The 15,630-nt window shown below is 35.8% G+C and overlaps 1 protein-coding gene across 4 annotated transcripts in view; it reads left to right on the forward strand.

Annotated features, from left to right (window-relative positions):
* Positions 1-15,630, forward strand: part of DPYD (dihydropyrimidine dehydrogenase) — a 329,698-nt gene that overhangs the window by 112,588 nt on the left and 201,480 nt on the right. For 3 of the 4 annotated variants that reach the window (XR_008483657.1, XM_054285597.1, XM_054285598.1), the window contains exons 7-8: positions 257-338; positions 2,746-2,833. Coding sequence is in view for 3 of the 4 variants with exons in the window: in XM_054285597.1 (XP_054141572.1) it covers positions 257-338; positions 2,746-2,833 (170 nt within the window). In the remaining variant the exon portion in view is untranslated. Of the gene's footprint in view, positions 1-256; positions 339-1,847; positions 1,921-2,745; positions 2,834-15,630 lie in introns of those variants that run through there. The other variant, XM_054285599.1, reaches the window with a different exon arrangement.

Below are 15,630 nucleotides of genomic sequence, written 5' to 3' on the forward strand. Positions count from 1 at the left end.
ATGTTAATTAGTCACCTACAAGAGTAGGCAGTGTTGGCCTCAAGGTACTGCCTTTCTGCCTATATTTTTAGCATTGGATGAATAATGCTTTTTTGTCACTCTAAAAATTAAAAAAAGTCAAGAGTCACACTTCAGCACATTTCCATTCACATATGTCAAAATTAACTAAGGTATATCATAAGTATTTTAGCAAATAATAATAAATTTAAAAATAATATTTTCCTAATAGTTATAAGCTTTTTTTTTTTTGTTTTAGTACATCTGAAATCCCCCAGTTCCGTTTGCCATATGATGTAGTGAATTTTGAAGCCGAGCTTATGAAGGATCTTGGAGTGAAGGTAATGAAAAATATATCCTGCCTATGTATAGCTCAAAAAAAAAAAAAAAGAGAAGAAGAACTCTGCCAAAGATTAACAGCAAAATGTCATGCACATTAGTAAAGAACGATTAAAAGCTATGCTAGACAGAGGCAGGAAGATGCTTCCTCTTGCTCAGGGCATTTGTCTGTCTCCTGTCTGAATGCCACTAGTTTGGAAAAGGGCAATCAATAGTTCTCATCTGGAATGCCTGCATGTGATTAATTGTCTGTAAGAAACAAATTCCTAAATTGCTTTAGGGGTTCAATGTAGCTATTGGAATGATTTGATTTTTTTTAATCAAGTTTTTTTCATGCAAGTTTGGCACTACTTAAAGCATTCATATTTGATACTGCTTTCGTTCCTTCTCCCTGAGTTTTTTTTCTAATGGGTTATCATATAGTCTTGCATCCAAGTTAATCTTATAATAAAATGTATCAAATTAAAGTGTTAACATGATCATCTGTTGCAAACAATAACAATCTATTCAACTTCTTGGAAAGCAATAGTTATGCATTATTCTGTTAAATAAATGTGTGTTGTTTATAGATAATGGGAACAGCAATTTATTGTAATTTAGGACTTGAGCTGAAGATTTAGATAGTATTTACAATTGTTGCACGTTTTAATAGAAGTTACAAACGTACCACTGGATCAAATTTTTAAGTACCAGGAGAGATACTTTATGTTTAACATTACTAAAGCCTTACATGAAGCAAGAAATTCTTGGATTAAATTCTTTCATATTGATTCTTTTTGTAAAAGTAGTAGACTTTTGTCACGAGACCTGAGTGAGAACATTGTCCTGCCTGGGTTTTTTAAAAATGCTAGTAAGATGCAAGATAAAGTTTTAAGTGCTACTGGTCTGTTTTTCTACTTTTAAGTTCCCTTTGCAACCCTCAAAAAGACTGACAGAATGGAGGTTTAGTATGGTGTTAAACAGAGCACTGAGACGCCTTTAGACAGAACTGCTGGGCATAGACTGCTGGGACTCCCCTGCCAGCCTCAGTTCCCTGGGCTCTGTGTTATGACAAGGTCTCCAGAATGGACTGATAGAGCCACCATGTCATCCTGACCTGCAGGTCCTCTGTGCTTCTGGAGTGCAGCAGAGAATCTCAATGTAAATTTGTTTCAAAGCTCTGCCATTGGTTAGCAATTGACCCTTTGGCAAGCTGGTTAAATAAGTACCTTAGCTTTATGCCTCTATAAGCTGGAAATACTTTCTGGTGTTTACTTAAAGCATTTCAAATCTGTGGTGGAAGGTGCTGTGTTGTGTAATGCTCAGTAGTGCTGTTTATTCAAGTAATTCCACTGAAATTAGTAAGAATTAGTCAGCTGGATAAGGATTACAGAGCTAGGCCCTAGAAGTATTATGAATCCTCACATAAAATAGTATTGCTATTTAAATTCCTTCATTAGGTTTTCATAACATATGTACACAACAGGATAAAAAAATGTAATGACAATTTATGGAATGTCTTTTGCTGCCAGTGAGGATGGAGTCTGTATTCTTATAAGGATTGCAATAGTACATGACTTTTCACCTCTGATAAAATGTATACTAAATCTCCAAAGAAAAAGTAAGTCAGTGTTTTAAGTAGTGTAAATTGTATTTTATTTCTGCCTTTTTTCCTCACCGACCTGAAAAGTATACTAAATAAAATATAGGCAGATTGAATAACAAACAAGATACACAGTGACTTGAAGGCTAAACTGTTAAGATCACAAAGTAGAGAGCTTACACAACAGCACTGCATTTTGTGAAGTAAAATCACATGTGATATAAAAAAACCTGAGGGAAGACATTCAGGTTCAGAGAGTCTAAGATGTGGAGATAAAAACACACATACCCATGTCAAGAAGTATGAAATATCAGAAGAGGAATCACACGCACTTTTTGTGCTCAAAGGCCTTGGGGTTAGGAATGATGAACAAAAGGTGTGTGTATCTCCAGTTGCGTGACCTCTGCACAGGCACTGCCATCCTCGGTTTCCTGAGCACGCGGAGAGCAGCATTCCCTGTCTCACACTCACAGCTCCTCTAGGTGCTCAGCCTGGCCAGTGGCTGCTCAGAGCAGGATTAGTGTGGAGAATGGCTCCAGAAAAAAACATAAAAATGCAGCTTTTGCTTCTGGAAGCAAAAAGCAATTGATCAGAAACAAGTGTAGATTATAAGTGTGTTTTGATTGCTATGAGTTATTTCTTTCAATAAATGAACATCAATTACTGCACTATGGACACTGTTTCTTGTCTGAATTAGAATTAACAATTGCAAGTCTAAATCAAAACTTATGTCATTCATTATTTTGAAAACCTTTGTTAGTTTACCATGCAGAATGTGCTGCTTCATTGTAATTGAATGTTTACCAAGCAATTTTTAATTGTTTCAGATAATTTTTAAGAAAGGCCTTGCAGTGGATGGAATGACACTCCATACCTTGAAAGAAGATGGCTATAAAGCAGTCTTTATTGGAATAGGTAAGAGCTAACGGTCCCATGCTTTGTCATACTGAAATTGAAGGACTGCCTAGGAACAAACCCTGTATCTTTGTTAACAACATGATGGAAGAAAGCTTTTATTTGTTGCATTATGGAAGTATGGAATATAAGAAAAATTTTAAAATCAGGAAGCTAAAATTAGTGGCCTTAATAGCATTGCTAAAATTTTCAGATTTATGTTACAGATCTTGAAGTAATATGTGAATGTAGCCGAACGGGTTGATTTATTGTTTGTTTAGATAGTTTAAAATGGATGAATAAAAATTTGCTTGTAATTAATTGCCATATTGGCCTAGAGCGATACACAAGTTTAGTTTTCAATTTTTGCGAACAGCTTACTACACCCACACAATTACTGAGTCTATATGTAAGCCAGTGATATCATGCCTGGTTGCTTTTTTTCTTTCATCCATATAAAATGTGCCACATCCTTCAGATAGGCTGTAGTGAAATGTACTTATGGAGTGGGTTAACAAAATAAGCTGATTTTGACTTGTACAAAACTGCCATCATAGGTCTGTCTTCTCTCATATACTAGAGAAGTCCTGCACCTCTCTGCTGTTTGAATTATCATTTCTTTTTAATGTTAGATTAGAATTATTATCCATTTACAATTATTTTGAAGTACAGCTGGACCCATTGCTGCCATATGATAGGCATGTTGAGCAGGCATTGTCTACAGTTGGTATGAGGCTTAATGCTCTTTATTGATCTAGACGTTGCCTAAGTGAACATAATAGGAAACAAGTTGTCCAACTGTTCCTCCTTCCTATTATTGATTACAGAGATGTAATTCTTAGTACAACGACAACTGTTGTTTACCATCTGGTTATGCAGTATAATAAGCTTTGCAGGTCTATTCTGTTGTGTAATGATAGCACAGAGTGTTGTGATTTATGTAATCCTAAATCCTCACATTGTTAGGGAACTTCCATGTAAAGGAATTCTGATGTATCATATTTTGATGTAATTTTATATGAGGCAAATGGTGTGACTTATATTTTTTATTGTTTTCATCTGTGTCTTTCAAACCATGTTGCACAATCTCACCAATGAGGAATTAATTCATAAGCATTTGTTTTCTGTGAGTCTAGCACTTAGGAAAAAATTCTCAGTCTTTTTTTTTTAACATCAGCATCATTCCTCTGCATTTCTGACTCAGAAGCTTAGAATAACAGTTCAGTTTAGTGTCAGCAAAAATGACCACTGAGCACTTCACACAGAATTGGAGTGTTTGGTTTATGTATCTGGGTTTATTTTCTGACCTTAATAAAGCTATGCTAATAAGAAATATTTTTGGTTAGAAATATATTTATCTCTATATACCTACAGAGAACATTTTTCCATACAGATATTAGGTAAAGGGACACAGCCAGAGTTTTAATAAACCAGAGAAGGTATCTGAAGCATAATTCTCCTGTAAAGCATGTGTTCATTGACTGTACTAGGAAACAGAGTGTATGAATGCTAATGAAGGATTATGTGTACCTGCAAAGTTTTGTTATTGGACACTACCTTGCATTTATGATTGATGACCTTTGTGTACCCCTTGTCTGCCTGTCATCTCACTTTTGCAGTACTGCGTAAGCCACTGGACAGTAAAGTGGCCTTGCATACTGGCAGGGAGAGGGATAGGACATGCTGTGGGGTTGCATATTTGTGGACTTAACAATATTAATGTAATAGAGCACTCATAAGCTATCAGCAACAGCCATTTCTCCATAATGAGTCTGAACTGCATTTCTTTTTGTGTTCTTTGCCTACGAACCAACATATTCAATGAAATACCACATTTGAACATTCTCTGAATCATAGGGGTAAAATAATTATGGAGCTACTTACATAAAGTGGAAGATTTATTTTTTGTTGTAATTTGCTTCAGAATATATTTGTACCTTGATGGAAAAGAAATATGGTAGTTTTAAATTTTCCCTATTAGTGGAAAAAAGAAGTAAGTGAGTATGTAAAAGAAAATTAAATCCCTGATAGGATGAGTACAGTGTGAGAGGACTTTTTCACAGCAATGTGATTTTTGAAGAGTACACCTTTCATCTTGCAAATGAGTTGGAATTCAAGGTTTGCTCAGTTGGGATTGTACAAAAGTCCATGTGTGATTCATGAAACAGAAGATCACTTGTAAATAATCAGCTACCTGAGGGCAGGTGGAGTTGCAAAGAGAACTTTGAAAACTGTTTTTCACACAGTTATGCATCAGGGAAAATCTGTTGCCTGTGGGAATATTGTGTGTGGTAGGCCAAGTGCCCTCCACTGCAGGTTCTATCAATGGTAAAACACAGTGACTGAGGTTTGAGCATTCTAGCCAATGACTGTGTTGAAGAGAAATGAACAGCAAAGGCTTTTGGTGAGAGCTGTTTGGACAGGTGTTAAATGTGTGCCCTAATCAGCTGTTGGCAGTGTTTCTGACATGAGACATAAAGAATTCCTAAGTTCACAGAAGGATACAGGTTAACAGACTTATTTGAAATTAATAGTAACAAAAGAGTGTGCTTTGCTTCAATTCTTTGCTTACTGAAGTATTGAGGCTACGGTGGTTTATCTTAAGGGGAAAGATGCTCTCCAGCCAGTAGGTCTGTTACATTTAGTCACTGTCTCAAAGCTGAGAAAAATACCTTGTACTGGACTTGAAGCAGGTGGCCAGTATATGTCACCAATATTTGACAGCCTCTGGGGTCTGTATCAGTCACACCTTACCTCCATCTTACCTTGCCCAATTAGGCTGTGAAGACTGATGTGAAATTTGGGGTTATGAAGGCCTATGTTCAACTAGGAAAGACTAAATCCTAGAAAAAGCTTTCATAGTTACCTGGATAAGCAGTAAGGATCCAGCTGGGCAATGGGAATTTAAGAAATACACCATGCTTCTGGTTTTCTCCAGCAGTCACAATTTCAGATTACAGCTAACACAAGTATTAGGGGATAGTCTGTGGATCTCAGTTTCTTACATCAAAGTTAATAATAGACAATGGTATGCGTGATAATTTTTAAAGGAACAAAAGGTAGCAGCTAAACAATATTCTTGGAGTCTCTACTGTGTTTTTTTTAGTTTTTTTTTCATTTAAGTAGATGCTATTTCTAAACTTAGTCTTATTTTGTTGGGCAATTGAAAATGTTAATTAAGAATTAGAGATGAAGAATTACTTCTTAAAGTTTTCATCTTAGAATTACAATTCTCTTCAGTCACAAAACTTTTGGCTTTGTTTTGTTACTCACAAACAATAATTAATAGGAATTAAGTCTCCCAATTAAACTGTCAAAGTTTTCAATCCAACCTCTAAAAGTAAGCATAGAAAAAAAAAATCCTATCCTGTCCTGATTTGAAAGATTACTCAATGTATTCTGCCTTGAATCCGCTCTGCTTTTTGATAAGAAGGGTTTGTGAAGAATTTGTGACTGAACTGACAAATCAGTTTGAAAATTTTGCTTTAAGAAAAAAAAGTCTTGCATCAGTTTCTGCCTTCTGTAAACACCGTAGAGACTCGGGGCAACAGAGAATAAGCATGCTGAGAGCAAAAGGAGAAATCAATGGAGGGGTGAGGGGCTAGAGGAGAGAGCACATGGTCCTCATAGACAGCAGAGGAAGGCAGCCAGGGCTATCCTGCGGGGAACAGAGCAGCCTGAACGCTTTGTGTTGCTGTGGCTCTTCATGGATTTTCAGAGTGGAATATGATTTTTGCCAATAAGAAAATCCAAAACTAAACACGTGTATGTGTCTCTCATGGCTATCTGAGCAAATGCAGAAATACCAGGCTTTTAATACTCATCTTTCTAGAAGTTCAGCTGCCTTCTTTGGAAAACAGGATTCTGTTATTCTGTCTTTTAAGACTTCACAAAGCATTTCAAATCCTTTTTGAAAGAGAAAATACATAGGAGTGTCTTTCTAGAACTACTTTATTGAATAAAAATGAATGAACTAAATATTTAAGGGACATTCTTCATGTGACATTCAAATGACTACATGGAAATGCTGTCACCATAGACATATTTTCTGCAGACTTTTGCACAAACCTCTAGCCTTATTCTCTAATATTTTTTCATAACATTTACATTCTCCTTAGAGAATATCAGATAAAAATATGTCCTGAAATACTGTTTTATTTGGCGACCTTTTAAGAAAAATCCGAAGCTCTCATTCCCAGAAATTGCTTAAACACTTTAACGTCAGTGTTTGCAGATTTAAACCTGCAGCCCTAAGTTTCTACTTAACTTCTCATTGAATAATGAAGATTGCTTGTTTATTCCTCCATCTTTTGCTGCTGAATTGCTGTGAAGTTAGTTTTATTGTATATGGGTATTCAGAGATCTATTAAATACTGTGAAATGGTGGGTTAGGTGAGTCTACCAAGTAAATCTAAGCAGATTGTTGTTTGAATGTATTCTAAATAGCATATCCTGCTTACAAGGGTTAAAACTGTACATAAAAAAAAAGAAAATATATGAAACACCTTGTAGAGTGAACCTTTGTCGTAATTGCAGTAATTCATAGTTAATTAACATCACATTCAAACAATGATTTAATAAGATCATGTCATTGATTGGAGTGAAATTACACACAGGAAAAAAAAAAGGATTTTAAAGTACAAGCATTGATGTACCTTGTTTTAAAAAAAACTCTGTGAGATTGATTTACTCTCTCTTCCCCAAAAAGTAAGTAATCTCCTCATGGCTGTTATTATCTTCTGATTAACTATGCAGTGCCACCTGGTGTGCAGATGGGAGGACTATTACACATCAAGAGCTCTGTTCACACCCACCCGCACAGATATAAACCTACATGGCAAAAAGTGAACAGATGTTCATTTTGCTTGTGCTATAGGAAAAAATTGTGCATCGTACTCCTGATTCATAAACTAAATTTGGAGGACATGAAATCTGCATATGGGGCCCGTAGGCCCATGGCCAGCACAGACATTTATGGAGGAAATATGTCATGTTCAAAATAGTTCTCATTTCAGGTTGTGAACAGACTTTTATTTGCTTGCTTCTCTGGTTTTGGTTTACCTTATATTTCTGAGTTTTCTTTTTCTTTTCATCTGCAATTTCGCTTACCTCCTCCAAAGGAGGAGTTTAGAGACAGTTATTTGAAAATATATCCGGGATTTATCTGTTAGTTGGTTGCTTTTCAGAGTTGATTTGTGTTTCTTGGTGTTTGTGATGTTGTGGGAGGCTGTTAGGCCCCTTGGTGAAGAGCTGTTTGTCTCAGTGGTAATGTGACAAGTCATGTAAATGGCAGTGCACCTTGGTGAATGATAGAGCTTTAGGACAGGCGTTGTGCAGCCTTAGGCTCTTAGGATCACCAGCTGTGTTGTTGGAGGTTTTTTCTATTGCTTTGTATTATTTTATAATTTCATAAATATTTTGACACTTAATAGATTATATAGGTTTTGCTGCAAGGAAGCCAAAGCCTAAAGACAGGCAGATGAAAGACAACAACTAAGGGAGGAAAATAATACCTTGGAAAGTCATGCAGGAAAGAATGATGTTGTTGGAAACATGATCAGCTAGATACTCAAAATAAATGTGTGCCTGGCATAGTTTCTGGGTTTATTTCATTGCTCCTTGTAGACAAGGGAGATGACTGTATCAGAATCTTGCAAACTTTAAGCGCTTTTCATCGGGGATTTTAAATGGTGACAACAATGGCCTTTTAAGCATTGGTATCCATATACAGTTGAAGATATTAAAGGCTACACAACCAGGGAAAACACTTGATATTGTATTTTATTATGGCAAGCTGACATATTCAAATTCATGTATCTGCAAAAAGCTGTGAGCCTTTGGTATTAGAAATAATGAGAATGAAATAATTGAGATGAGTCATGAAGTCACAGTACTTTGAAGAGTTTGAAGAACAGCAGTGGTGAAAAGCAGTGTCAGGATCTGGGCGAAGCTAATTCAAAATATTTCATAATTGCCTTACAGCCTCTAGACTAATATTAAAACTAATTTTTAAAAATGTTTTTTAAATAAAGATTCCATGAGAAGGCCAGTGATAGATGTGTTTGCATTTTGTACAAAACAGGATCAAAACTTCACACTGACCTGCAACTGCCTGAAGGGAAGTCCCAAGGAAGGTCTGTGCAAGTCTGTGCATTCAAGTACAGGAGTTCTTTACAACCTGCCTCCTGGGGAGCCTTAAGCTCATGGCTCACAGCTTGGAGAATAAATGCCTCCTTCTTTAACACCACATTTCTTGTTTCATGTCCCATGTGAATAATATTCTAAATGAATTATACAATCAGTTAGTTCTAATACAAAACTTGTTCATCTCTATTATTTTCTGCTACTCTTTAATCTAAAAAGCATTGTTATTAAAAACCAAATACATTAAAAAAGGAATTCTGTGAAAGAACCTGTTCTTCCATGCTACAGCATGGAATAATTTGAACTTGCTACTATTCCCAATGCAGCATCTTTCCTGGAGACCAACCATGTACATCAATCCAAGAATTTTTATGCTTGAGGCATTTTTTCTACTATTGGCATTTGTAGTAAACTGTTATTTCAGCTCTTTAGTCCTTGGTACTGCTCTGGATATTGGTGGAATATTCCTCTATATACATCGGAAGCACTAGGCAGTTGAAAGCTTTTAGGGCTAAGATTCACAAAACAGCTTATTTATTATTAATAGTCTTAGGACACTTTCAAAAAATACTAATAAACTGCCCTTAGGCATCCTTATGATATTCACTTGTAAATTACACAGATTTTTCTACTCTTACTTACTTATCTTTCCTACCAAAACACTACTTAGCCTAACAATCTCTCCTGCATATGTTTTACAAAACACTCTCCTGTCTTTTTCCATGATGCTGGACAGTCTGCCTGAAGAATGGATAATCTAAATATAAGAATAAAATTAATTTGATTCTAATTCTTTTTAGAGTAGTTAATTTTTTTCATATTTTAGTGGATTATGTAATCTAACATTATTTAGTACTTTTTATTTAAGCATATATTTTTTAGCATTTTTATGTTTGAGGTGTATAAAAACAGAAAAACAAAATGGTGATGTATTTTCCTATTTTGATGTTACACTCTTGAATGCTTTACCCCTAAAGAAAAGAGCTGTCCTTGCTTGCCTGTTGTTTCTGAAAGTTTACTCCATCACTCAGTTACTTTTATTTTTTAGATGTGCAAATATTAATAGTGCTGCCATCTTTTTACTTCCACATTAATACTCAGAGACAGAATGAACAACCTCCTAAAGTGCAGTTTGTGAGTTGATCCATATCCTTTACTTCAGCTGAGCTCTCTGGGGTTTTTTTGTAAGAAAAGCGTATGTGGTTCCAGATGGGTTTAATGCAATCAGATGCTTTATGAAACATTGTTCTACCTAATAGTATAGGAGGACTGCCATAATACGAAATCTAAATAAGAGCTTTAGAAATTCCTTACTTTCCTAAATCTTGTTTGCAAAAGATAAAAACACTGGGTAAAAAGTTAGGCATGTCACGTTTAATTTTTTTTTAAGATTATACACAAATAGAGTATCTCAATCTCACTTACTTAGTGCCAATTATTGGTGAGAAGATGAGATGCAATTTTTTGTGTTAATGAATAAAGTTTTAAGCAGTCTTCCTGTCATATTTATGTCTCAAATATAATGTTCCTGAATTCATATGCCTTTCACTGCCCACTCAGCAACGGGTGTATCCCCTTGTTGAATTCAATTGACAAAGTTAAGACGAAACTGGATTTGTTCTGTGAGTTTGTACTACAACTTGAAAGAATTTTAGAGATTGCTTTAGTAGATCTTGCTCTGTCACTTCTCGACTTCATGAGAGTGGTGCCTTGGAAGCCACTGCTGGGCATGGGCAGAGCTCAGGGCTCCATCTGACTGAGGGGATGTTTTGTGCTTCTCAGTCCTCTGCCTCCCTTTTCATCATTGCTCAGGAGTCAGGCCTTTGTTGGATTAGGAGCAGTGATACCATGAAAGGCACTTACCTCGTTTTGGGGAAGACCCTGGCAGTGCTTGAAGCCATTTTTGGTTCTTCATTTTCCTTGGAGCACACGTACTAATGATTCTGTTTCTGGGTGGATTCACAGTCTGAGGGCCTTTGGAGTCCTGTAATGGCCTGCAGTGTGTGCCCAAGGGCATCCCTCACCACTGCCTTCAAAGTCAACACATTAATGGGAAAGCTTTCCTCTTCCGGAAGCATTTTAAAGTGTATTGTCCAATGCAGCAGCCTCCATCATCATGGGAAGGCACATCCTCTGCCCTTCATTAGTTTAATGCCATGGACATTTTTATAGGGAGCAAATATCTGAAAAGAAAATCGTACATGTGCACTATAAAAAGTAATCTTTAACTAAGCTATAGAAATGCTTATGCTGCTGTGTCCCTGCTTTTGCATATATACTGATTGTCCAGGCTTTTGGACCACTTGCTATGGTGATGATACTTGAAGGTTGTTTTCTTACTCTTCTAATCTATACTTTTCAGATAGGCCTCTTATATAATTTCTTTTAGAATGAAATTTAAAATAGCTATGCAAATGCATATATTTATAAATGCAAAATGAAAGGTTAAGAGGCAAACAAATATTTCTCTGGGTTTATGTGATACATTTGTGTGTTCTATAGATTTGAGATCAACTTTGTCATTCCTTGTGCATGAAGTCACATAGATAGTCTTCTGGGTACCTTTTATAGTATCCAACTATATTCAAAATTTGTCACTTGGTGACATCATAAGGTGTGAGGTACATGTAATAATTAAGATTGACTTTTTGTACTGTTAGAGTTTTCAGTGTGTTAGTGCTAAATTTACTGTAAATTTTTTTAATGAAAGTTGTTTATAAGACTAAAACACAGAAATAAGCACACTAAGTACTTAGAGTGTTTGGGTAATGCTAATGCAAATTACATGTATATCTAACAGAGAAAATTATTTTCCAAATGTTGTCCTTGATGCTGTTTATTTTGGAAGTCCTTGGGCTATTGTTCCTTGATTTGTCCTAAAAATGTATTGAGCTGAATATGAACCATTAGAGAAAGTGAAAATGCATTCAGTAGCTAGTGTGATAACTCAATATTCCCTCAAATGGTCTTTGGTGATTAGTTTCATAGGAAGAAAAATAAGAAATTAAAGATCAGCAGATTTCAGCCAATTAATCTTTAATGTTACTATTGTCACTGTATTGAAATGGTAGTCACCAAGTAGAAACTTGAAGTGTATTACTGCATTTCTAAGAGTTGTCAAGGTTTTGTTTGTTACTGTTTGATTGATGTAATAGGAGACGGTGTAACTCACTTCAAATTTCATAGGATTATTTTTGTTAGAAATGATTCTTTGTTTGTGACCATTGATAAGAGGTGTGTATTTGGGTGTGATGCATTTGTTTAAATAGATTCTAATACTTCAGTAGATAGCAGAATGTCAGTACCTGATTATTTAAATTGAAATTTGATTATTAAGCTTTATTAAAGATAATTTTTATATAATACAATATTTATAGCCTTTTCACTAATACCTTGGATTTTTTTAAAGGAAACAGTTATTCTAATTTTATAAATAGCCTATTGCATAGTAGTTAGATATTGGAAATACCACAATTCATTATTTCAATATCTGAGTGACTTAGACATGATTTCGTTTCTGTTTGTTGGTAAACACAGGCTTGATGTTCTTATTATGGCCCAGCACAAATCTTCTGTAGGTGAAAAATGATGGCCAAATTTTTATCTGTGAGAAATTTATGACCCTGAGTTTAGCTCAGTTGGTCGGAGCATGGTGGTAATGACGCCAAGTTTGTGGCTTGAAGCCCTTTCTGGGTCATTCACTTAAGAGTTGGTCTTGATGATTCTTGTGGGTCCATTCCACCTCAGCGTATTCTGTGATCTGGAAATATTTGTTTTGTTAAACTTTATCAAGTTAGATCAGAGTCTCTCCAAAAAAAACAATGTTCTCAAAAAGACTTTATGTACTTGGGCGACTACATAGTCTCTGTTTACTTTTTTTATTGGTTGTCTGCTTACGCTGAAAGTTTGTGTTCTTGACTGAATGAAGTCTCTTGCAGAAAGAAGTTTGCAGTTAGAGGAGATAGAGTGACCAGTGCATGAAGCATAAAGTACTTGGTTGTGGTCTCTTTACTAATCACTGGGGTAAAGTTCCTGCCCATTCTCTTTCTGTAGTAACTGCTTGATAAAAAGCTTAGTGGAAATTTGCATGAAAAAAAAATTTCTTTCCTGCAGTAGACAGAATCTGAAGAAATCACCCCTAATTTTTACAACCTATGCCTTCTTTGTGCACTATGTTTTCTGGAAATCCCAACAAAACTAAGCAAAGAAAGTTCTGAAACGTTAGCACTCTTTAAATTGTAGGGACATAAGAGTCTTAATAAAACCTCTACATTGGCAAGTTGGTTTCTTATTTTTCAGATGCAAATATGGGCCTTTGCATGTGCTGAATGTGCCCTGTATTGTATTGAGGCATAGAAAATACACATCGTAGCTCAGTTCCTTCTGTAGACCTGCTAAGAATGGAATATGTTTAATCAGCCTTGGAGGGTGAATAATCCTAGATACGAGTGTGGCATTCAACGTTCATTCAGAAAGATGTTGAATATGCAAACAAAATGTTCAGTTAAAGGAGAGTTGAGTGAATTGCTGCTGTGGCAGGAGATGCTAGTAGTTTTTCACCTGAAGCACACTCATTGCCTTAAATTTTTCACTTGGTTAGTAACAAAAATGTGAATCATGTACAGCACAATAGATCACTGGAAGGAAGCATTGTGGTGTGATGGTCTGCTGAGAGTGACACTTTTGGGCTCTGGGTATTGGCATCCTGACTGAGTTCATTCTTCTCTAAAATCATGTTGGAAGATTGAACTGTAGCCCGAAAAGGACTGTAAAATGCTGTAGGGAAGCCATACTGTGTTCTTGCTGGCAAATGTTCAGGCTGTTTCTTGAAGCTATAGAAATCTTCATTCCTAAGCACTTGCAGTTGTGTGGCTCACCCAATTTAATTTCTATTCCAACATTTCTGAAAAATATGTGTAACAACCAATAGAGCAGATGAAATAACGTAGGTTTTATTTGGCATTATTGGCATGAATCCAGTAATGTGTCAATGATCACAATGAAGTTGAAATTTTCTATCAGATAACTTCTTACTCTCATTGAAACATTTTCTTTAGATTTTTCCCCACCAGGATTATGCTGGTAAGGATGTATTATATCCTACATACTGTTTTCTGAAATGAAATTTTAATAATTTATCAAAAATGAAATGTATCTTGCATAGTGCCTTTCAGATATGAAATTATCTAGACCAGAAATAGTTTGCTTACATGGTTATATTTTACTTAGGTGCTGGGAAAGAGCTTTGAGGACAATTTGATTGCATTTGTGTTGCCAATTTGAAGAGCTGCCTGACTTTGTTTCCTTTGATTCTTAAAGAAAAAATGCTTCTGCTTGTATAACACCCCTTCAAAAACTCCATGTATTAGGATCTGCCATGCAGTAGGTGTTTCTAATAAGCGTACAGCAGAAGAAGGGTCAGGGACTAACCAGTGAATAAAAGTCAAAACTCAAAATGAGGTGCCTTTCCTGTTTAGCACTGGGCAGTGATAGATACTGATAATGTTTGATTAATGAGCAGCAGACTTGCACTGGGTGAAAACATCTGTAAGAAATGATTTATTATTTCAAAGGCATTGGAAGCTTACTGTATCTTGTAGATTCAACTGTGTGTGCCTGAATAAAATAAATGAGATGCAACATGTGAAAAATGAAAACACATTACTTGTAAAGGATATGTCACAAGCAGGGTATTTTTGTTCAAGTACGCTTTGTCACTTTGGGGATTTTTAATGTTGGTCTGAATACAAATCATTTAACTGGCTCATAAAATCAACGTAGTTGGAATTCTTGCATCTCTCATTGAGACAGAAATGAGGGTTAAACTTAATATGCTGGAACATCCCTTAAATTTTTGCATATGGCATCATACACAGCTGTTCAAATGTATATGTGAACAGAAAGAATTCTCCTAGCAATGTCATAGGAGTGAAAAAATGTAATGATGCAAATTTAACATTGAAATTAGAAAAATTAATTCATTTTTAGAGTCATTAAAAGGTAGTGTCATTGAAGTTGATAAAGTTTCCTGTAAATATGTCTATGAACCAATGTCTGATTGTCTTCTCTCTACTCAAGTAGTGTTTGAAAATGAACCATGACTTGTAGATGGAGATTTTACTTTTGTGTACTTGCAATTTAGTCTTGTAGTTGCTGGATAGTCTTTTAGCCTGCCTTTGGTTTATGAAGTGACCTTATTCTGTGCTGTATCAGTGACTGTCGGTCTGGTGTCAGGTCCCTTGGTTCTGTTCAGAGCTGCCATGGAGCTGGGAGCACAGGGAGCTGATGATGGTGCAGACTCGCCTCCATCAAACTGCACTGTGTGTTCAGACAAACTGGAGTGCCCTGACTCTAGGATTAGAGAAAACTGCCTTTTCTCTAGTTTTGGAAATAGGAAGGGTGGGACAGTGGAACTGTAATCCGCTCTCCAAATTTCCCCCCTTTTGCTGGGTCAGTGACTGTGGAACACTTCTCTGTAGTGAGTAATGTTTGGAAATTCTGATACATGCTGTTCTATAAATCTGCATCTATTATGTGTATGTACCTTATCCACTTTCTTACTTTTCTGTTCTAATTCAGTAGACAGCTAAAATATTTTTCTTCTTGGGATTCATCACTGTTTATCTATACGTGTATAAATGCTTGCAAAAAAAATACATGTTTTTATGTTGTGC

Source organism: Melozone crissalis, unplaced genomic scaffold, assembly GCF_028551555.1.
Source record: "Melozone crissalis strain CALT ecotype California unplaced genomic scaffold, PUWL_Pcris_2 ptg000045l_1, whole genome shotgun sequence".
In the NCBI taxonomy this organism is placed as follows: Eukaryota; Metazoa; Chordata; class Aves; order Passeriformes; family Passerellidae; genus Melozone; species Melozone crissalis.